Raw genomic sequence first — 24,176 nt, forward strand, 5'->3', positions numbered from 1 at the left:
TTTGATGCTGGATTCACATCGGCCAGGCTTATCCAAGTATGCACTGGTATAGTGTTGCAGGGACCGTATACTCGGCAGCTTAAAAATGCCGAATGACTGCAGCGCCTCGTATGCAGCTCTGCTCCTTGAGAATACAGCCAAAGCAACTCGATAGGTGAGCAAACTCCACCTATTCCCATGGGAACCCTGCTCGTTGCTGGACTGGTCTCGCTGTCATTCAGCCTTGTCAGCAGCCCATCCAGCTTGCAACACATCCCGTGCCTCCTCAACACCAGAATCGGTCACGGACTGACGGTCATGGGGAAATCGCGCTCAATGGCTGAGCATACAGGAGACCGCTCAGGCGACTGCTTCTCCGACTGCATGACTGAGAGATGCTCATACTTAGACAGGTCTCTATTGAATTGCCGCCGCACTAGCCGACTTGAACTGATCCTTTCAGTTCTGCTGGAGGGTGACAGATACTGCAGGGGAGTATTCGACGACACAGCCGCTCTAGTTTTCTTCTTCTCCTCAGTGCGGTGGCCAGCTGCTCTATCTCTGAGGACACACAACTCCTTCTCAAACCACTTGCCGTTAGTGCACTGTGCACGTTCCAATGCTGGCATTCGCACGGTGCACTCTTGCCAGTCAGGAACGCTATTCCACACTTGCAAGTAGGAAGCGACGAGCGGGTTCTGGGCCAGGGGGCGCCCGGGTCCCAAAAAATGGGGTATTATTGAAAAATGGGGTACTAATAGTACCCCATTTTTGCGGTGAAAATTATTTTTGGCCCGGTTTTTTTGCGGATAAAAATATGTGCCAGGGGGTGCCCTGACCCCAAAAAATGGGGTATTATTGAAAATATGTGTTGTGCACATGTGGGTTTGAATCTCACTTTTTTGGGCCACCTTGCCCCGGATGGGAGTGGGTATAAAAAGTAGAATGTTGAATATGGTGTTTATCATGAAGTTTTTTCCGTGACCTACCCCACCTCCCCATGCAATTTTTCAAAAATGGTCCTGCTCGCACACACGTCAGAAAGGTCAGTTCTTGATAGATACGATACATGTCATTACAAAGAATAATGGAACGAACAGTGAATATCGCAATGGAGTGGAGGAGAAAGGTAGTACAATTCAGTTCTTGTTGTCCTGATTTCATCAAGCTGGTATTGGATGAGAGACCACAAAGTTTACTCTTCGAATACGTGTGAGGATGGATTCACCCATGATCTCTTCCGTGACACGCAGTACGAGGTGGAGTTGTCGGACGCTCTGATGTGCACCAATGGTTCCACCCAGTCAGCAATGGAACTGTCAGTCGACGACCTCCTTTGCACCGCCATCGTGTCAACAGTCGACTCGGGTAATTTGGAGATGAATCCATCGTCGCCGATGTCGATCGTACCAACCCGCACACGAATCCGCGTTACTCTTGTTGCAACGGCACGGAGTTGAACGGCCTTGGTACTACGTCGTACACGCACACGATCAACTCGAGAGACTTCATTTTTCGTTCACCTCCTTGACAAGTTGCATTACGTCGCTGGAATCCAAATAGGTTGCATCAGCGAAGAGGTCGATGATGTGTTGAGAGCACGGTTCGTCACGCATGTCACTAAGCTTGTAGAATGAGTGTCTACCATCAGTCCACCTTCGCAGTATGACACCATCATCAGTCTCACTAATAGTTCCGTAGTCCTCCACACCACCGATGACGATTTTAGGAAGGTGCTGTTTCCTATTCTTCACATTCAAGATCAGACTGGTGACCCTGCAGATAATATACTCAGCAGCAGTGAGTGGTGACATATCGAATCTTCTGGGATGTGCTATCATCGGGTCAAGATCCCTGGTTGTCTTGCTAGCACTGAGGCGACGGATTGAGAACTCTTCATTATCGCATGAAAATAAATACCATTTCTCTGCTCTGCACGTCTCAGAAAATGTCCACGCCATTTTAGCTTCTTCACACTGCAAGAAGGAGTCGATAATGAAACTGCAGGTTGAGACTACTTCACCTCGAGGTCAAAGTTCACGCCGCGATGACCTTTGTAAACAAGGCTACGTCTAGACGTCTCAAACAAGACCAAGGGGTCACGCCACGGGGAGGTGACGACCTTGGAGAACACGATGTGTTTCGAAAGCGGAAAGACGCCCCCGTCATGGTGAGTCTTTTTTGTTCGGGTTTGGAATCTTTCGACTATGATATCAGATTGAGATGTGAATGCCTTTCTTCTATTGAAATGTCGATGAGACGGAGGATTTTTCTAGCTTTCTGCTCATATAATTCTTACTCTCATAGTACTTGATTTTCATATATTTTCAGGGGTGGAAATACGTAAGGCACACGGACCATGGATGCGCACATCATGGAGTGTGCATTGACGTCACAGTGGATTGTAGGATGCATCATGTACCACACAAACACACACACACACATGCACATAATATACATACACTGTGCAATGACATCACAGCGAACTGCACGATCGGTGGATGCTATACATATACGGAATTCCGTGGTCTCTTCTCATACAGAGATGGTAGAGAGGAATTCAAAAGGAATCTTGGAAAGAGGACTCAACTGTCAATATTCCCCGCTCGGAGCACGAATATTCCCCGGGTCTTGCGACAGAGTAAATAAGGGAGATGTTAGTGCTGATCACGCTCTATTTGGGATAGTACATGGGATAAATGGATTATACCATTCGTACTCTGTGCATACCGTACCCATTATATTTTCAATCGTGCTGACGCACTCATGAAAATATCTAGCGGTGTACCCCTCGTACCAAGAGTACATGTACTCTTGCTCGTACTCGTGGGATAATCGATACATGTCTTAGTGCTGATCGCGCTCTATTTGGAATAGTACATGGGATAACTGGATTATACCATTCGTACTCTGTACATACCGTATCCCTTATATTTTTCGTCGTGCTAACGCACTCGTGAAAGTGTCCAGCAGTATACCCCTCATACTCATGCGATAATTCTCATGAACGCCATCAGCTTGTACATAGCACTCAATCATTTATTTTTTATTTTTCAATATGAATGACATTGTGAATCATGACCGAAGACTGTTCACATCCTTCTTTGTGAGCCAGGTATTGAATTTATTATCTGTGTAGCCTTTCCATTGCACAAGACGTTGATCCTTGTTGTATTTTAACACCTTGTCGAATCTCAAACCGGTCTCTCTGGCGTGTTGCAGTTCTGCTTCGTAAAACGATCCGATGATGTGTTCTCCCATCAGATCACGAATCCTGTAGGTGTGTGGTGATGTTGATAGGATTTCATCCACCTCGAATACTTCCTCCGTCCAGTTCGCAGTGTAGCCCTTCTCGAAATGACGCTTAGATACGGTTAGGCGCACCTCGTCACCCACTTTGAACTTGGGTTTTGACTGCAGGGGGTCTTGTTGATCTGCATCTTTTGGTATTCTACCGTTCGATGCTTCGTGAGGTGTCATCCCAATGCTTCTATGCTTTGACTGGTTGTAGCGGTCTAGTAGATGAGGTAGGACATTGAGGTACGTGTTCGTGGATTTCTCTGTAAAGTGACGCCACATTCTTGCCTTCAACGTTCTATTGAAGCGCTCGACCACCACCGCTTTACCCTCGTTATGGGTGCTGTACATGATGACGTTGTGTTGTGATAACCATCGTTTCATGGGGGCATTGTAGAATTCCTTGCCTTCGTCTACCCAGAGTTTTAGCGGTGTCCTTCCGGATGTACTGACAATCTTATCGAACGCATCTCTCACGGCGGTACCCGTCTTCGATTTCAAAGGCATTGCCCAGGCATAGCGGCTGTATAAGTCGATGACTGTTAGCAGGAATTTGATGTTCTTATTGCTTCGGGCAAACCGTTGCATATCCACGAGATCTGCACTCCATATATGGTCAATTGCTCTGCTCTTCACCTTGCGTCTTTTGAAATGCACTCGTCTGGGCTTGTGCAATTCGTTAGCCAGTTTCGTATGGAACTGTGCGGGTTCTGTCTTCTTCTTCCGTCTTCCATCCTGAATTGCCTTTTGCACTTTGTTGTCCCAAAAGGCTCCAGCACCTTCCAGGGCACCTGAACTGAGAACCAGTTGATCGTTTTCCAGCTTTTCGTCATCATCAAAGACTCTTCGGAAAATTCGAAGTGCTTCATCCAGACCATATTTGGAAAATAGCTTTCCCATCAATATGGCATACCATCCACATACTGCTGTGCTTCTGTCTTGAACGGCTTGGGTGTTGGTGATGATCTTACAGTCTGCGTAGGCTTCTTTAAAGAAATCGCACAGTGCAGGTTCAGTGTAATCTTGCTCCATAGTGTATAGACTGCGTCCGAAACTGTCAAAAACCAGGATCACGTTTTGCTCGCGACACACGGTCAACCAATGATGTCCGCCTTCCGTTGCATCGTACACCGGTAGAACGTTGTCGGTGTTGACGATACAAAAGTCTCCATTGTTCAAGGGTGGCAAGAGGTCGTAACTCGTGCAGCCCACGAACCCTCCGACACCATTCAATCTTCCTTTGATATCGGCACTGCTGAGAGGATAGTCCATTCTTGATCATAGCCTGAAAATATTTGGCACGTGATCACATGGAGCGTCCGCTCAGGATATCCTTGATGATACGAGTGATCCTGCTTTTGTCCTTCAGCACCTGTTGAATGAATGATGCATCGTCCACCATCACCTTTTGTGCTCTGATCATGAAATGCTCGGGATGGATCAATTTTGCTTCTGTTGTTCTACCATAGGTGGAAGTCATATCGTTGAGATCTTGAAACTTGAGCTGTGATCCCGGTATAGCTATCACAAGGGTGGTTAGTTCCTGAATCTTTCGTTCTGATCGAAGGAACCCATCGACGTGTTTGTTGATTCCCATGGCACCTGCTATGGCTGCAAACGGGTACCTGGACATGTAGATGCGATTCGTCTCGTTGACCAGAGTAGTGTAGTCGTTCATCGTCTGCGTCTTCAGGGCATCCGCAGCCGCTTCCACCCGACTCCTGAACCTCAGTCGATCTTCATTGTAGAGTTGCAGCAGTTGTGATCGGCTTGTGAAATAGTTGCTCTTCAAAAAGGTTACCGGTATATTTGTATGCCGGAGGAAACTGTCCAGGATTTGCAGGATCCATCGATCAAATTCATGATCTTGTAGTAGATTGAAAGGCACCGATGTTAAAGGTGCCTTTCTCTTCTTCCTGACATCTGAAACGGAATCGCGAACTTGATCGGTAGTGGAATCATAGTTGAGTATGTTGGATGCAATCACATTTCTCACAGACGGGTAACTGATGTGATCGGGATTGTTTTTGAAGTGGGTGTCATATAGACGCTTTACTCGCGGATCGGCTTGCAGTTCCAACAGGGTGGAGGTGCTCAAACTGTGATCTGGTACTTGGGAAAGAACTTTCTTAACGCTTTTCAAGTATGCATTGTAGTTATTACCTCCTTTTTGCCGCATGAGTGGTGGTATACCGAGAACTTCCCACGAATTTGCTCTCTTCTTAATGATGTGTTGAGGATGTTTCGTCATAAACTGCAAGGTTTGCAACCTTTTACGCTTGGGTATCGAGAAGGATCCCTTTCTGAGTCCCACTCTTTGTATACTACTCGGTAGCCCATTTGAGAATTTCACCGTAAGATGCTCCATTCTTATTCATGATTGGAATTTTTTTCAATGTTGCGGCTAACTTTTCGGCTAACTTTTCGGCTAACTTTTCGGCTAACTTTTCGGCTAACTTTTCGGCTAACTTTTCGGTTAACTCTTCGACTAATATCGTACACACACACACACACACACACACACACACATCAACGAGGTTTTTATTCAAAAGTCACCTTTAATGCAGTGTCTTCGCAATACGTGTAGTACTGATTAGAAGAGCAATCAATGGTTAGGATAGGTCTGCGACACACCGCCAATAACTTCTCATACAATCTAAAGATAATGGATGACTTCGTGCACAGACCACCAAACAGAGTATTGAGATAACGCTTGATATTGCTTTTATCAGTGAAGCGAAATAGATACATAAAGTTTGCATTGATCTTCATGTCCTTAATGTTATCAAAGCTCTGAGAGAGAAAGAACACGTTCAACTTATGATGATGACTGTACATGGTGAAGAACTTGTAGAGACACTCTCTTTGACTGCCGTGCTTCAAACCCATCACTCTGATGTCATCAATGATCACATAGGTGTTAGGCTGGAGATCCATGTCTTCGATACACTCGGGCATGGTGCTGTAATGCTTGAAGGATTTGAGGCTTGGGAGACGATACTGATCGGCCGGCGTGTTGGAGATGACAACTATACGCTCAGGTTGCACACGTTTCAGGAGCTTGATGAGAAAGTAGGATTTACCCATGTTGCTCTGTCCCAGAAACAATACGTTTTGACCCCAGGATTTCAGAGCAGGAATGATTTCCGTGAACCAATCCTTAGACTCGAACTGAAGACCAGGAATGTGCAGCCCGTGTCGAGCAGTGGCCGTGGTCGGAACATCGTCGTTCCTTACGGGACTAGTCTTTTTCTTCCTCCCGATTTCCTGTCCAAGGAGCGAGATAAAGTCCATGATCAGATGTTGTAGGATGGACCGATGTGAGCGGAACTCATAGAAGACGGTCCTGCACTGTTAATGTTCTGTCGAATTTTTTGAGCAAATGGAGTTTCAGGACGGGTTAGGGATCTACGAGGTGCAGACAGGAACGATGAAGCTTCGTCGAGGGCACGCTGTCCTAGTTTTTTGAACAAGGCCCTTCCTTGTTTCTTTATTCCTCGTGCCCTGCGGCCTTTGGAGCGAACTTGACGAGCTGGTTTCTTGGTTTTTCGAGATGCTCGTTGACGAATCTTCTTCGGTGCATGCCGACGACGACGACTTTTAGTGCGCTTCATGGCACCTGCTGAGCTTCCCTTCCTTACTCCTCTGCCGATTATTTTATCCATTACGTTGTCACCCAGTGATGCCATGGTACCCATGGCCAAGGGAGCAGCCAGGTTCGTCAGGAGTGGTATGGCCTTGGCGGCTAATCCTGGTGGAATGGCTAGACCTCCTCGGTGCATGGCAGGGTTGTAAGCTGTTTTCATTTGCGTTTCCACAATGTCTCCGGACTCTCCTCTCCCCAAAAGCATGGGAAGAAGTGTCATTCCTGCCATGGCAGCCAGGGGTCCAAGTCCACCGCGTTGCATTGCATCTTGTTTTGTCGTGGGTTCCGCCATCTGCTTTTCCATCTCATCCGGTCCAGCACCGATTAGGTTTTTCCAGAAGCTCTTTTTCCAGAAGAATCCACCGTGTTGTCGACTCGATGTTTTCAAATCACCACCGTAGACACGATGTCTGGTCTCCAGGTCACCACCTTCCATGATGCCCTTTTACTACTAGGTCGGAATTAATTCATACAACTTCGGCTTTGATACCTTCATCTTTGCTCATGGTGTACAAGTACTTGTCCATGCAGAGAAGGTTGACTTTGATCGAGGCGCCATTTTCGCTAGGTCTCCTCACGGGGGCGTTTGTCACGTCGCTAAATTGATAGTCGATGGACAGATTTCCTCTCGATCTTGGATTGTCTGTGGTCCGATCCAGATTCAAGTTGATAGGCACCATAAAGTAGTGATTGCAGTAATCTGCAGCGGTGATGGGGATTTGCGTTCCATACGTCTTGCCGAAAAAGTCTTGAACCAGATTGTAGCCACGCAGGTAGGAGGATTTGTTGTAATCGTAGAAGTATTGCCCTTCAGTATTACGACTCACATCCCACTGGAACTTGAGCGGGTTGTCAAAGAGCGTCTGGTCGTTGACAGTGACACGAAGTTGACTGAGATTTGCATGAATCATGGCCAGTCTGTTCGAAGAATGCGATGCTTCACCTCCAGCCAATGCTGGCTGTGTACCATGCGTCAAATCTGTGAAGAACAGGATCATCCTGCGTGGAATGTCCGCATTGTGAAGCAGTTCCAGTGTACCAGCATCATCTGAAATGCTCTTTTGTATGAGACGAGGGCACCACGTGTGGAAATAGAGTTGTTTGGGAAGGCGTACACGATCGGTGAGATTGGGTTCCATGCGATAGGTAGTGTACACAAAGTCCAATTGGAGTAGATCGATCTCAATATCACCGACGCTCAGAGCACTGTTGGCACCACCGCCTTGATCGCTAAGCATGATGTATCTGGAAAGCTCGGATTGTGGCAGATCAAAGCGAAGCTTCACCTGTGTACCCGGGGGTAACCAAGCATCGTCCTGATTGAAAAACGGTAGGAAGGGTCTCAGCTTGTACTGAAACCGTCCAACAGCTGCACGAAGTGCATTTTCCTGAACCGTGTTGGAGAAGCCTTCGTTGGTGACAAGCTCGATGGTGGGTGCACGCCTGAGTGTGAAATCATCGACGAAATCCGGTGCTTGTGCTGCATTAGCGTTTGCAGCGTTTGTTTCGAAGGCATAGCCATGCTTACGCTTCACACCAAGTTGATAGGGCGTTAAATCCACACCTCTCAATGCTCTTTGCGGATCCAGTTTCTGTAGACCGTAGAGATCCGAGTCCACGTACTGAAGGCGTTCGCTGCTGCTTTCCATTAGACTGAGGATATGCTGAACCATTTGCATGTCGGCAACTTTACTCGATTGCGTGACCTCTGTTCCGTTGATCTCCACTCGAATGTTCTTGAACCATGAAAAGGCTGGCGACGTGGTGCACACCCATCGCGTGTAGTCTCCAGGCTGGTTATTGAGATTGTTTTTGACACTATAGCGCATTTTCACGATGAAATAGCTCTCCCCCAGAGCAATGAAATTCGGCGACGAGATGTCTAGTTCATTGTTCAGGGATGGTGGTGATCGATCTGCTGTGGAAAAGAGTCGTACTCCGCGTCTACCCTCAAGCAACGAGAGTTTCTTCTCCGTCCTGTCGAGGATGTTCTTCTGAACGATCTTCGTGTTGGTCAGGAGTCCCGTGAAGGACTCCGGAGCTTGTGGTGAGTATATCTCCTGTGCCATTCTTGCGAGTCACATTATAATAGGGGTGAATTTTTTTCAAAGATCCAATATCCAGTGTCTTGCGAAAGTCGTTCATCATCGATATCAATCGTTGATGCTCCTCGTTAGTGAGCTTCCCATCTTCAAGAGTAATGCCCAATTCCAACATGAACGAGTCTTCAGCTCTCTCCATCTGCTGCAGTTGTTCGATACACGTGATAAGTTGACGTTTGGTGTCGAGAACGTGTTTACCAATGCATGCCATGATCACGCCGATAATCGTGCTACTGATGGCGATGATTCGAATGCGATGTTCTCCAGATACGGCACCACTCCCTTGAAGAATGTTGAGAATGGTTTGAATGAGTATGAGAAAGGACAAGATTGCAGTGTTGTAAATCACGTACTTCTCCCGGCAACGCACCTTTTCGCTCTCCAATTTCTTTCGTTTTGCTATATCCTCCACCATGTCACGCACGTGACGGACACGAACATCTGGAAGATCCATCTAAGTAGTTGTGTTGGTGATCCGAAGATCAAGGTAGACGGGATATCCGGAAGTAATGTGTTCACCGGTGTTGAATTTCAACCAGAACGAAATGCTAGTCACGTTTTCGTGTGGAAGCAGCAGTCGTTTGTCTTCTTTCCCGAACACGTAGTTATTCAAACCGTTGAGGGTTTGAATAAGAAAAGTCTTCAGCACCCTCGAATCAGTATTGTCTTCGTACTCCACAGCAGGTCCAATGAGGTCGGTGTAGAGCAGGACAAGTCTTCTGCCTTTCGTCAGATCCACAGCGAACGGGAACGTGTGAGATCCCTCGATCGTGTATGGCTTGAGAATAGTGCCCACACCCAGCACCAATGCGGGTGAGTCCTTCTTCAACAAGCACCGTTTATTCCTGGGTACCGAGACACTTATGCGGCTGGTGTGACGAGAGTAGGAAAACACAATGTCTCCGTGTCCTGCTCGTTTCAGAGTGGCATTGATAATAGACACCAAATCGTCTACATCGCTGTATGTTCCCGTCTTGATGGAAAGTCTATCCTCTTCTTCTTCTTCTTCTTCTTCTTCTACACCATGTACCACATAGAGTTTGTTCGTTGCCTCGTCTATGTTCTCAAAGTGTACTTCAAACTGAGCCGATTCAACATGCAGGACTTTATCACGCGTATCGAGCTCCTTCACATTTAGAGTAAAGTTCGGTTTGTGCAATCCCCTGCTCACGCCCGACGTGTTGTTCGCCACTGTCAATATCACAGACATTCTGGTGTTGTGATGACACTCACTATAGATAGGTTTTATTTTTCATTTTCATCTCAAGAATGTAGTGTAGCATGTGTGCTATATATTATGTACAATCAAAGTAGCACTTTCATATATCGTAGTGTGCCATGAGTTCTGTGTGGATGCGCTGGACTGTGTGAGAAGATAAACTCTCTGCAAAGTGCAAATGACAGAACAACTTTGATGAAGTGCCGTTGAAGAATTGAGTACCACCAATGCTATAATTGCAATCTTCGATTCCATTGGTCCTGGAAAATGGGACAGTGTCTAAGTTGGAATGTATCAAAATGGAGTTTACGTATAGAGTGAATAGGCCTTCTGAATTCCGAGCGTAACTTATGACACACTTTGTACCCAAGAGATCCGTCATACTCGACACAGGTTTATCCAAAGCCGCCGATAATTGGCTGACTACAGACGAAACGGGTATGTTGAATGATGAATGGCCGGGACGCGTGAAGTAGTTGCCGCTTATGTGGGTGGCAGTGAACAACACGTACAAACTATCCAAGCTGAAATTTCCGACAGTATCGATATCGAATGCCTTCAATGCCATGTTTCTAGGGTCAGGTGCGTCCACTTGAATTACTTGGAACATTGCAAAAGACATGTTGTCGTGAAACAGATTGACGAATCGTTCTCTAATGGAAACTTGGCTGGGTTGTGTAATGTTGAGGTAGAAGTGATCGTCTCGGAACATGTCGATGCTGTTCACGTTGATTCTCTTGTCCTTCATGTCAACGATATTTCCCCCTCTGTATCTGTTTCTGCTCACCCTGGTGACGGATTCAAATCTGCTAGGATGAGAGTATATGTAGAGGTAGGCGTTTCTCCGAATGAGAGGTAGTAGATGAAACGGATCGGATAGGTTCTGATTTGATTGCGGACCCACGGGACCTCTGGCTCCTGGAGGACCTATGGGGCCGACGATTCCTTGGGGCCCCACGGGACCTCTGTTTCCTGGAGGACCGGTTGCACCGATGGTTCCTTGGGGACCGACGGGACCTGTGGTTCCTTGATCACCTTGAACACCACGTTCACCTTGTGAGCCGTCTTGTCCATCTTCTCCTCTAGGCCCAATCTCACCTTCAGGACCAACTAATCCACGTTCTCCACGTGGTCCAACTTTACCTCTGGGACCTTCTGGACCAGGTATTCCTTGATCGCCTTTTTGACCGCGTTCACCACCTTGTCCATCGCCTCCTCTAGGTCCAGTCTCACCTTCAGGACCGATCAATCCACGTTCCCCACGTGGACCAGCTTCACCTCTTGGTCCACGAAGCCGACCGAAAGCCATCCATTTCGAGCTGAATTTCTTGTACACGATCAGCGTGGCTGCATCGAGGTAGAAGTCACCATTTCTCCCTACAGAGTTCAGCGGCATGCCACCTCCACTAAGCCATCCCAATCCCCGATCACCACGAGGACCTTTCATCTTGCGCACAGCGTCGATGTCGTGTTGCAATCTCGATGAGGATTGACGGATTTCATTCTTGACCCAACCGGCAGGGACAGCACATGTCAAAGAGCTATCGTCGTACGCCAAATTACAGATTGAATGTTCGTTCATGTCGAGGTTAGCATCCATGGACACGGATCCGTCTGTTCTAACGTGCAGCTCATCAGTTGCTATGGCTTGATCTGTGTAGCGCGTAGATCTGTTTTCCACATCTTCCACTTTGCTCTCATCGGCTTTCTCCTCTTTCAGTTTCTCCACATCATGAACCAAGGTGTTTTCGGTGTCTTCGTTCCCCACAACCGATTGCATCTCGATAATGTCATTCCGCATGCTTTGCATGTGTTTGAGGGAGGCCTCATCACCATCACTCCTATGGAAATGCGTAGCCCAGTACGCCATCTTCACACACACACACACACACTGTACTAATTATGAAAGGAAATATTTTCTTTCTCAAATAAATCTTTATGATGCTCATAAGAACAGGTAAACAACAGGTAATGCACAACAAACAAGAGCCACAGTCATCGTGTTGATGAGTCGACCGTTCATCCTCCTCCTCGATTGTTCATGAATGTGTTTCATGAGGAAATCTCGTGCTAACAACACCTTCGCACGATCGCCTTTCCGTGCCAGCATGTCCAACAGAGTGACTGAATATGCCAAGGTCATCTCCAGGGCAACGACGTCGTTTGACGCATGACTCCATAAACCTTCCATGATGCCGCATATGCAACTTTCAAGTCGTTCAGCTTGTTCACGATCACCATCGCCAACAGTAAAGCTCGCAGCATACCTGAGAATGTCAGGTCTCTTCATAGCGACATGTTTAGCAGATGTCCACACGTGAAACAATGTCGAATCACGAACGAACAAATGGTCAATGGCAAAGGCATGACGAGTCTCCGAGCATTCACCTTCATCCTTTGCGTATGTTGCAAGAACATGGTCAGCAACTCGTACTAGCAGATGACACACCTGACATTCGTGAGTCTTGTGATCAGCCGATCCGTTAAGACTCTTTGCAACGTGAAACCATCTCTCGTAAAGGGAATTCATTTCCTAGAATGCGAAGACACGAGGCAACTGATCAATACTGTATCGGGTGAAGGAATGACTCGACTGCATGTCAAGCATGCATATTTATACAAGTCAGAATGGGGTGGGTTGAAAATGCAAAGTTGTCAACCAATCACCATCAAGCCCGCCAAAAACAGATGATGTAACCTTGACATGATTGATCTTGTCATGAATGACGCATTCATTGATGGTGTTCACATGAGATCACCCTGGTTCATCTTTCCCAATTCCATTCTTTTCACATCCTGCAACCCATTCTCCACTAGTAGTAGCAGTGGGGATACTAGAGTCCGAAGAGGCAAGGCAGCACTCTTCCGTGGACGTACTACTCGACACAACACCACCCATACTTGTTCTTTAGAAGTTTTTTTTTTTTTTAATGAGTATCATGAGGTATTGACGTAGAAAGTAGTATAGGATAGTATAGGATAGAATAAGAATGAATGATCAGCTGTGTGATAAAGAAGGCAGTTCATTAAAGACTTATTGGAAGGTCTCTACCAGCTGATCGTCTTGTTGGACGACGACACTGCATAATGATGTGAAGCTCTCAGTCAGCTGTTTCAGCTCCGTGATAGAAAGTGCCATGTGTGCGTCCAGAGCACGATGAAAACATCTGGGTTCCACGTTGATGCAGATGATTGGAGCAACAGCAAGACGTACCTTCATCACTTGCTCGTCAGTGTCTAGGGAGACTGCCCCGGGGTAGATGAATACATCTTGTTCCACATCCAGTTCAAACGAGCTGGTCGGGACTAGCTTGTTTTCACCGTTGATGTACACCCGACATTGACCGTCGGACGAACGTGATGTATAGAAGTTGGTTATGATCTTCTCCACACGTCCACTTCGGAGAGTGTCACGGAGCGATGGACAAGTCTTGATCAAGTTCGTAATGATGAACTCAGTGGACTCGTTCAGTTCGATGTAAACTTGTCCTTGAGCATCTTTGCGAGCTGTTGCCGTACTACCACAGGCTGGCAGAGCTCCCGAAGGGAAGTACATCTTATATCCAGGCTTGTAGAAGGATTTACCAGATAACTTGTAGGGCAGCTGCATGTCCTCCTGAAACCCATCCACCACAATCTCTTTGTGGAGCTTGGTAGGAGCAGGTGATGCATAGCGACGCTTAGCCGGTACTGGCTTCGAAGAGAGCACAACTCGAGGAGGGTCAGCAGGAAGAGCGGAATTCTTCTTCATCCTTCGCTCGTATAGGGAAGCCATCTTCTAGGAAGTGAAGTCAGGACAACTCGTCAGCACTGTATTCGATGAACGAATGACTCAACTGCAGACAATCATTCGTTTATACGAGCCAGAGAGGTATGTGGATTGAAATGATAAGATATGTGTCAACCAATCAAGCCCGCCAAAAACATTTCACCAATCAGCATCAAGCCCGCCAAAAACATTTGATCAATCAGCATCGTGCCCGCCAAAATCATATCTCATTATAAAGATTCCTTACATGATACCGCCACCTTGGTGAATTGATACAGTATGGAAAGAAGATCACAGTCAAACGTGTGCATGTTCTGGATCACGTGATCAAGTGAATAGATTTCCCAGCAATAAGCATCAATCAATGATGTCATAAGAGATATATCAGATTGAGATAAAAGCAGCAAATTCGAACGCAACGTGGACAATTGCAATGAAGACACCATCCTAGTCGACTCCATGAGATGCAGTACGTATAGGAGTGGAAAATGCTGAGGAAGAGGTTTCATGATTCGACTGAACCTCAACCAGGCTACATTGCTATGAGGTAAGTATGAATACAGTTTACGTAATGCATCCACATTCGTATCGTATACTATACAGGATAATGCTATAGCATAATTTATACTCTTGTACAAACAGGACTTCTTCATCGCACGTATCTGCTCTCGAAGAGGGTGTACACGAAGCTGATCGGATAAGAGTTCAGTTTTCGAAAGAAAATGCAAAAGATGACGATCCACACCACATAACCGCTCATGCGCAGCGTAAGGCTTCTTCATCAAACTACATCTCTGATGCACATCAACTTCAGGTAAGTAAACCACATCCATGACAAGTCCACAAGAAGAACATACGTATCTTCCTTCATGAACAACATGATCAAGATGATGACACTGCTTTTCCTTCCCTTCTTGCTCTTCTTCTTCTTCTCCTCCTTCTTGTTCTTCTTCTTCTTCTTGTTCTTCTTCTTCTTCACGAAGTCTCTTTTCACGTACATAGGCACGTAAGATCTCTAATTCAGAATCCATCTTCACCCCACACCATCATCTTCATAGTGAAACATTATCCATCAATATATCTACTTTTATACCCACTCCTATCCGGGGATAATAGCAAAATACTCCTGAAAAAATAAATAAAAAATGAACAGAATAAAGATTAACAATGACGATAAGTGTGCCTTATTCAACCCAAAGGTCAAAGGTCAAACCCTGGGGGGGGGGGGGGAGTCCCGGGGTCAGACTAAGCACGACCGACACAGTGTGCCTTATTTGGCCCAAAGGTCAAAGCAATAGAAGAAAGGCATTCACATCTCAATCTGATATCATAGTCGAAAGATTCCAAACCCGAACAAAAAAGACTCACCATGACGGGGGCGTCTTTCCGCTTTCGAAACACATCGTGTTCTCCAAGGTCGTCACCTCCCCGTGGCGTGACCCCTTGGTCTTGTTTGAGACGTCTAGACGTAGCCTTGTTTACAAAGGTCATCGCGGCGTGAACTTTGACCTCGAGGTGAAGTAGTCTCAACCTGCAGTTTCATTATCGACTCCTTCTTGCAGTGTGAAGAAGCTAAAATGGCGTGGACATTTTCTGAGACGTGCAGAGCAGAGAAATGGTATTTATTTTCATGCGATAATGAAGAGTTCTCAATCCGTCGCCTCAGTGCTAGCAAGACAACCAGGGATCTTGACCCGATGATAGCACATCCCAGAAGATTCGATATGTCACCACTCACTGCTGCTGAGTATATTATCTGCAGGGTCACCAGTCTGATCTTGAATGTGAAGAATAGGAAACAGCACCTTCCTAAAATCGTCATCGGTGGTGTGGAGGACTACGGAACTATTAGTGAGACTGATGATGGTGTCATACTGCGAAGGTGGACTGATGGTAGACACTCATTCTACAAGCTTAGTGACATGCGTGACGAACCGTGCTCTCAACACATCATCGACCTCTTCGCTGATGCAACCTATTTGGATTCCAGCGACGTAATGCAACTTGTCAAGGAGGTGAACGAAAAATGAAGTCTCTCGAGTTGATCGTGTGCGTGTACGACGTAGTACCAAGGCCGTTCAACTCCGTGCCGTTGCAACAAGAGTAACGCGGATTCGTGTGCGGGTTGGTACGATCGACATCGGCGACGATGGATTCATCTCCAAATTACCCGAGTCGACTGTTGACACGATGGCGGTGCAAAGGAGGTCGTCGACTGACAGTTCCATTGCTGACTGGGTGGAACCATTGGTGCACATCAGAGCGTCCGACAACTCCACCTCGTACTGCGTGTCACGGAAGAGATCATGGGTGAATCCATCCTCACACGTATTCGAAGAGTAAACTTTGTGGTCTCTCATCCAATACCAGCTTGATGAAATCAGGACAACAAGAACTGAATTGTACTACCTTTCTCCTCCACTCCATTGCGATATTCACTGTTCGTTCCATTATTCTTTGTAATGACATGTATCGTATCTATCAAGAACTGACCTTTCTGACGTGTGTGCGAGCAGGACCATTTTTGAAAAATTGCATGGGGAGGTGGGGTAGGTCACGGAAAAAACTTCATGATAAACACCATATTCAACATTCTACTTTTTATACCCACTCCCATCCGGGGCAAGGTGGCCCAAAAAAGTGAGATTCAAACCCACATGTGCACAACACATATTTTCAATAATACCCCATTTTTTGGGGTCAGGGCACCCCCTGGCACATATTTTTATCCGCAAAAAAACCGGGCCAAAAATAATTTTCACCGCAAAAATGGGGTACTATTAGTACCCCATTTTTCAATAATACCCCATTTTTTGGGACCCGGGCGCCCCCTGGCCCAGAACCCGCTCGTCGCTTCCTACTCTTGCATGAATCTGCTCTTACCAATGGCAAGCTCCGCAATCTCAATTTGGCTGGCTGGAATCGAATCACACTCCCATAACGAGTTCCATCCTCTCACATGCCTGGGCAATACTTCCACTCCAGGTGTGGTACACCTTGCACACCAAACATGGCTTCAACTCATGTAGGTTTTGTCCACATTGCCCTTCTGCATGAACCTGCCATGCAGGACCTTGAACATGAAATGACCCCCGGGCTGCACTTCACGTCTGGAAAGAAGATCCAAGGCTTGCAACAAATTCCACCGCATCCTCTTCACGAACAATCCCGGCAGCAATTTGCTGAAGCTGTATTTAGGCGAAGGTTCAACACCTTCTGCGCTGTCCTCACGTTGCTCTATTCCACTTCGAGTTCATTCCCAAATTTGAAACCACATTGTGGCTTGTAAATAGAGTTTTTGTAGCTTCCTCGTCGGATAATGTTTGCAAAAGCAAACGAGCAGAAAAAATTGTCTAGAGTTACATGCTAAGGTCCACATTTGTTGCATGTGCACCCTTGGTTTCCAGAAATCGGAAAGAAACAAAAAAGCGATCTATAACATGGATGACCGTTGACGCGATGTGCGCGATGTAATGTAGAAATTTCGCCGGGTACTGGGCCAATGCTAGTTACACTCTCTTAGGGGATTATGGACTCTTGGTAGTGCTAGTAGCAAGACTAGGCAAGGGAACGTAACACCTGTAGATCTACTCTTCCAGTACTTCAGTACATGTACTATTTCTTCTTCTTTCTTTTTTTTTAAAGAAGAGAAAAAAGCTGGCATGAATAGGACATTTTGGTTAGTGAAAATGATGCTGGTTTATGAAGTGCTGGATTAAAGAGAGATGACTATACTATCTATATCCAGTGTGGGGGTCCTCCTGCGTTGTTGCCAGTGATCAGTGTGGATCTTGACAGGCATGATGCTGTTCTTGCATGTTGCTGTGACCGATTCAGGTGACATTTTCAGCAATCTGCATAAGGAAGTGGGGAAGACGGTAAGCTGGCAGTATTGTAGATATCGTGGGCTAGATTAGTACACACGTTGTGAGCTGGAAACGTCCATACCCTATACCATTTAATTCATCGAAACTCTTGTCTCTGGGCACTTCCTCTCGATGCCCTCGGAGTAGGACTTGCTTTGAAGTTTAACGGATCAGGCGCATGATGGGTTAGTTCCATGCTCTGTAGTGTGGCACTCATAAAGATAATGATAATGATGTAATTGATGAGACTGGGCATCATGATAAATGATGTAATTGTTGAGACTGGGCATCATGGTAAATGATGTAATTGTTGAGACTGACCAATGACCATCGTGGTGATGATGTAATCAAGTGGACGTAAAGCAGAGAAACGGCGTGTGCAGCTACATGTAGCTCAGCATTGGTGGCGGGGAAGAGTAATTCATCGTCGAAAAATCGTCTCTTGACGTCCATGCACGGCAACACCGATATCACGTGTGCTGATGCAGTAGCGCAATGCTGTAGGCGTGGATCATGGCTTCCATGATTCGTCCGAAAATTCGACAAAAATAGATAAATTCCGCCGTCCTGACTTTATGTGTGGAGTTGAGCACATTTATGTATGCTTGATGAGCTTGATCATTATGGACCAGGTCCCTCGTAGGTTTCAAATCAAATCTGTTGTCTTTCCTGCTTTGAACTCGGGTGCTGAGCCAATAGTAAATGTAAAAATATGACAGAACACATAGGTACGGGTTATGACTAACTGTCCACTTCTGTAACAAGATAATAAGCAGTCAGCAAGTGCAATGACTAAGCACAAAACTGACTGATGTCCTGCTTTCTTTTTCTCTTGCACCCGAACTCCACTGCCAGGCTGTGGTGAAGGCACTAGAAGACTTGGCCCAGCAGGGCAAGGTACGAGAAAAGGTCTATGGCAAGCAAAAAGTCTACATGGTCTGCCAGGTGAGTGATAAGGAATCTGTATTCAATTTCAAGACGCATTGCTGCTGCTGCTGCGTCCACACAGGGCCGGAGGCCGCTGCCGCGGAGCAGTGCGGCCGAAGTTAAGGGAGGTCTGGGGTCCTCCCCCATAATATTTTTGGAATTTAGACGGCAAATCCTGCACTCTGGGCGACTCCCTGTACAAAATCATACATCGAAACTTTTTCTCCCCGGTTTTGGACGTTCCACGTGGACCGACTTTTTGGGAAGTTGGTACGGCCATGGCCGTACCAGTGGCGCCGGTCCTGCCACATTGCTTGATATATCGCATCCTAAATCCGCTTGAAAACCGGTGAAAAATTTAGGAAACCTGTGTGATTGACAGTGAACTCTACCCTAACTCCACTCAAACCTGTCAATACCTCTGTTGTGTGTGGGTGCTGAACGTTGTCCCAAGTCCACTGGCGAAACATGTGTTGTTTTGTTGAACATGGCCAGTGAGGTACTACCAAGAGTACATAACCCCCCCCAGAGTGTGCAACGCCTGATCCAGCTCTGCGTAGGGTCTTGGTCGAGCGTAATCGGATCTTTGCGTCATAATACCGTACACATCTGAGGGGAACCCGGGGAGTCGCGAGTACACTCGGATCAAAAACAACGGTGCCCTGCCTCGAGACCCCGGGCTTGCGGTGGTGTGGAGTGTACGCATGACATCAGAAGATCCGATTCCGCTCGACCAAAACCCTATGCAGAGCTGGATCGGCGTTGCACACTCTGGGGGGTTATGTACTCTTGGTACTAGTGGACACACTGTGTTTTTTCATATCCATCCAGGCTTGAATTTGCATGTCAGTGATTCTTACAGTGGTGCTATTGATGTTCACTTCAGCTGTGTGTGTGTGTGGGGGGGGGGGGGGGGGGGGGGGAGGGTAATACACATGTATGTTCATGTATCTGTGTCCGTTTTGTTTGCCATACCTGCATGCCGCTGCAGTCAGATGAGTCCGAGATGACTGAGGAGGAAATGGCTGCGGTGGACGCCAAGGCTGCCGAAGTGCAAAAGGAGCTGACGGGGCTAGAGGCCGAGTGTCGCACCAAGGAGGCCACACTGAGCGGCCTAACCAGTGCTCTTACAACAGAAGAAGCTGAGAAGCAACTGGCAATTGTCTCGAAAGAGGTGAGAATTACCACCCTACCTCATGCGTAGCAATTATTTCTGTTTATTTGTTTATTGAAGCGGCATCTCCTGGCATGTGGAAGCTAGCCAATACTGAGAGAGAGAGAGAGAGAGAGAGAGAGAGAGAGAGAGAGAGAGAGAGAGAGAGAGAGAGAGAGAGAGAGAGAGAGAGAGAGAGGGGCGGGGGCTACCAATGTCGGCTAATCAGTCGAAACACAACACAAAGACACAAACTAAGATGCTGTAAATTTCACAGTGATAACATATCGGAAAAGTCAGTTGCTGCTTGTGTTGTAGCTCACGCTTCCTGCCAACCGATGACTTTTTTTAGTGAAATGAAATCTGCGCATTTTTACCAGATATTCTGATCAGTGTAGCTTTGGAAGGTGGTCCGCAATAAAAAAAATAAAAATAAAAATTTCACGGTTCGCGTGAGACTCGGCCAAAGGCCCAGTTTTCCGCATCCGCAGGAACGCCACCACCCTCTTGGATCAAGGCGCAGATGCAGCTCCTAAGCGGTGGGAGGTGAGTAGATCAGACCCACCACAAAGTGGTCAAAGACTGAAATCCCATTCACTGCATCCATGTGGTCCGCAATAGAGAATAAAAAAATCAGAACTTGTTCAACCACAGCGCAGCGTATGCAAAATAACACGGACCTTTCATAAAACTTTTTCAAATTTTGTCCGAAAGTAAAAAATTAATAAAACTATAGGAGGCTAGAGAAGGCTCTTCCCCAGAGATTCACCGAAAAACATTTTCAAATTTCATCTCCACCTTGCCGATAAACTCAAAATTGCAGTCAAAATGTAGTCAAAATGTAATCAAAATTACCCCTAAAAAGTTGTACCACCCCAGCCACCGTAACTCGTATCGTTCTTTTCCTTTCTGAAAATAAGAAAAAATACCAATAGCACCCGAAAGCGCTAAATACAAAATCAAGAAAAAGAAAAAAAGGGAAATCATAAACCACGTAGCGTTTAACCCTTTACCAGCCGTACATAGTGTGAATGCGTCGAATTCGACGCATTCGTTTTCGCTCTGTAAACCATGGTCTTGCCGCACCGCGGTCGGAATAATCGCAAACTACTGCTGAAAACCTACGGAATCACCTACCATCGAGAAAACCGTGTGCTGCACATCATTTTTTCGAGAAAATCGCTGTTGAATGCACCTGGGTGAAGTTGAAATTTCAAGCGTGACGCACTTCATGCTGAGCACTGTACAAACAGCTATAACTTCGGTCTGGCTACTTCAAATTCAACAAATGACGGCTCATTGGAAAGCTATTGAACGCAGCTTTCCAACAATGTTTCATTCGATATAGCGCGAAGTAAAATACTCAAGCGCCGAAGCTCGAAGTCCAGGAAACAGGTGAAGTTGAAATTTCAAGCGTGTGACTCTGGCACATTTCATGCTACAAACGAGCATAGAGCAGTGTACAAACAGCTATAACTTCGGTCTGCCTACTTCAAATTCAACGTATGAAGGCTCATTGGAAAGCTATTGAACGCAGCTTTCCAACGATGTTTCATTTGATATAGCGCGAAGTAAAATACTCAAGCGCCGAAGCTCGAAGTCCAGAAAACGGGTGAAGTTGAAATTTCAAGCGTGTGACTGTGACGCACTTCATGCTAAACGAGCATAGAGCACTGTACAAACAACTATAACGTCGGTCTGCCTTCATCAAATTCAACATATGACGGCTCATTGGAAAGCTATTGAACGCAGCTTTCCAACGATGTTTCATTCGATATAGCGTGAAGGTATTTAAAATACTCAAGCGCCGAAGCTCGAAGTCCAGGAAACAGGTTGAAGTTGAAATTTCAAGCGTGTGACTGTGGCACATTTCATGCTAAACGAGCATAGAGCACTGTACAAACAGCTATAACTTTGGTCTGCCTACTTCAAATTCAACATATGAAGGCTCATTGGAAAGTTATTGAACGCAGCTTTCCAACGATGTATCATTCGATATAGCGCGAAGTAAAATACTCAAGCGCCGAAGCTCGAAGTCCAGCAAACGGGTGGAGTTGAAATTTCAAGCGTGTGGCTGTGACGCACTTCATGCTGAAGTATGTGTTTGCGAATTCCCCAGTGCACAGCCCATGCGTGACATGCACCAAAAATGAGCGCTAGAGCAGCCTGGTTCTGCTGGTGTTTGAATCTTGACAGATGAACTGGTGCATGAGCTGAAGCTGAACAGTGTACATATTGTCATGGTCCTCGAATTTGCTAATTCGGCCGCATTGCTCGAGTTATTGGTCACCATGAATGGCAACGTTTCTACATGTTATCAGCTTGGTTTTAGTCTCGTATGAAAGGTAATTCTACCAGCTTTCCAGAACTGTAAAGGTGTCAATACAAATTATTTACCGTATAGTCTCTATTATCAATCTAGTGGACCCCGTTTTTTTTACATATAAATCCTGCGGCTGGTAAAGGGTTAAGGTGCACCAAATAAAAAGTAAAAATGATAATAAAGCTGAGTGAAAAACCAAGAAATCATAACAAAAGAACAAACTAATAATTCGCCCTTCGACAAAGCGAGTGCGTATGCCTTCAGAAGGCTACAGGTGAGCCAGGAGGAGGCACCTTTCTCGCTGGCTAGTTTCATGCAATGCTGAAGACCCGATGGGAGTGACAGCAGGAATTCAGTGGCGGCTCTCCCTGTGGGCATTCTGGTGTCATTGGCCAGTTTCCGCTTTGTCTGGCGAACAGTATCGAGAGTGTCACCGAGGACTTCCCGGTTAAGCTGAAGGCGTTTGTGGCATCTGCCATCAACGCTGCCTCGGTTTCGTCTTGGTCAAACATCTGCTGCATTGCATGGATTGCGGCCTCGATACTGCATCCCTGTCCAGCACACAATTGGAGACTTCCTGCCGTTTCCTGGATGCCGCTTCTGATGAGGGCAAGGGTGGCTTTGCCAATGATCCGTCTCACCGCTTCGCCTATGCCGATAGGGCGAACCCCAGGATCTTTGCCGAGCGGGATAAGCTTTGATGCTTCGTCTGCCTCCAGGGTGACTGGGTCAACATGTTCTGTTGCAAGCCGTCGAGTAGAGGCAGCCGGCGCATCACGTAGCAAGTCTGATGCTTCCGAGAATGCTGTGCACATCCATCTCCACGCGTCTGCATCAATGCCAGACGGACCTGCAGCTCCATGAGTGTTGAAGGCAGCTCTCCTAACGTCATCAGTCCTGCACTGTTCACACACGCAAGCAGCAAAATTGCAGTGAACTGCTTGTAGCAGTAATGCGCATCTCCAAACGACAGAGGCTTGTCGATGTGCATGAAGGTTCCATCAATAGCTCCGCAGCACCCCGGCAATCCAGCAGCAGCATTTGAAACACCATCGCAACTTTGAAAGCTTGGCCCACATACTGTCCTCTCCCAGCAAAGCACTGTATGTACTGGGCGAGTTGAGACACAAAGTCCTTGCCAGTGTTACCCCGTGGTACTTGCATTACATTTGGGCGGTATTGAACTAGTGCTTCATAGGCAGTATTGATACAGCCAGCAGTCTCCTGTATGCCCAAATCCCCTAGTGAGAATCTATCTCCAAGGGTACGTGGGTAGTCTGGGAGGTTGGGGAGACCATTGACCCCTGGACCAGGTGGTGGGGCTGCTGCATCGAGGGATTCAGGCACGGGGTGGGCCATGTGGAGACCCAGCTCAGTTGATTGTGATGAGTCCAAGTTTGCCAATAGCGTAGTGTCATGTACAGTCACGGGCTGGAGGAGTGCACGGTTCTGCTCATTTTCCACTACGTCCCAGGCCAGCTGTTGAGAACAAGAGACAGGACAAGAGACAGGCATATCGGAGGCGGTCGCACTAGGACTATCAGCAGTATGAGCTGTTGCGGTGGCTGTACCATGTCGCGCCGTTTGACTCTGAGGGCTAAGCTCGGTGGGTGAGTGGTTGGCGGTCGTCTGATGTTGATCAGTACTACATGCATTACTATTAGCCTGTCGCACACTTCCGACCCCTCCGTGGGTGATGGTGCCGGCATGTGGCGCACCGTTTGAACACCTACGGGATTTGTTGACTGGGTGGCGGGAGGAGAGTTGCGGAATTTTGCTTTCCTTCCTGGTGTGCAATTTCGGTAGGATTTATTCGATTCTCGGCAGCTACAGCTAGATCCGCACTTGGAGTTACCACTACACTGGTAACAATGGCTCTCGCCTGTCGCGGAGCC

At 46.8% G+C, this 24,176-nt stretch overlaps 1 protein-coding gene across 1 annotated transcript in view; it reads left to right on the forward strand.

The window, feature by feature from the left end:
* The window catches only part of LOC135817238 (homologous-pairing protein 2 homolog), a 33,621-nt gene that overhangs the window by 1,689 nt on the left and 7,756 nt on the right, over nucleotides 1-24,176 (forward strand). The window contains exons 3-5 of the mRNA XM_065330364.1: nucleotides 17,850-17,890; nucleotides 18,734-18,823; nucleotides 19,797-19,979. Coding sequence (XP_065186436.1) covers nucleotides 17,850-17,890; nucleotides 18,734-18,823; nucleotides 19,797-19,979 — 314 coding nt within the window. The remainder of the gene's footprint in view (nucleotides 1-17,849; nucleotides 17,891-18,733; nucleotides 18,824-19,796; nucleotides 19,980-24,176) is intronic.

This window comes from Sycon ciliatum, chromosome 5, assembly GCF_964019385.1.
Source record: "Sycon ciliatum chromosome 5, ocSycCili1.1, whole genome shotgun sequence".
Lineage (NCBI taxonomy): Eukaryota > Metazoa > Porifera > Calcarea > Leucosolenida > Sycettidae > Sycon > Sycon ciliatum.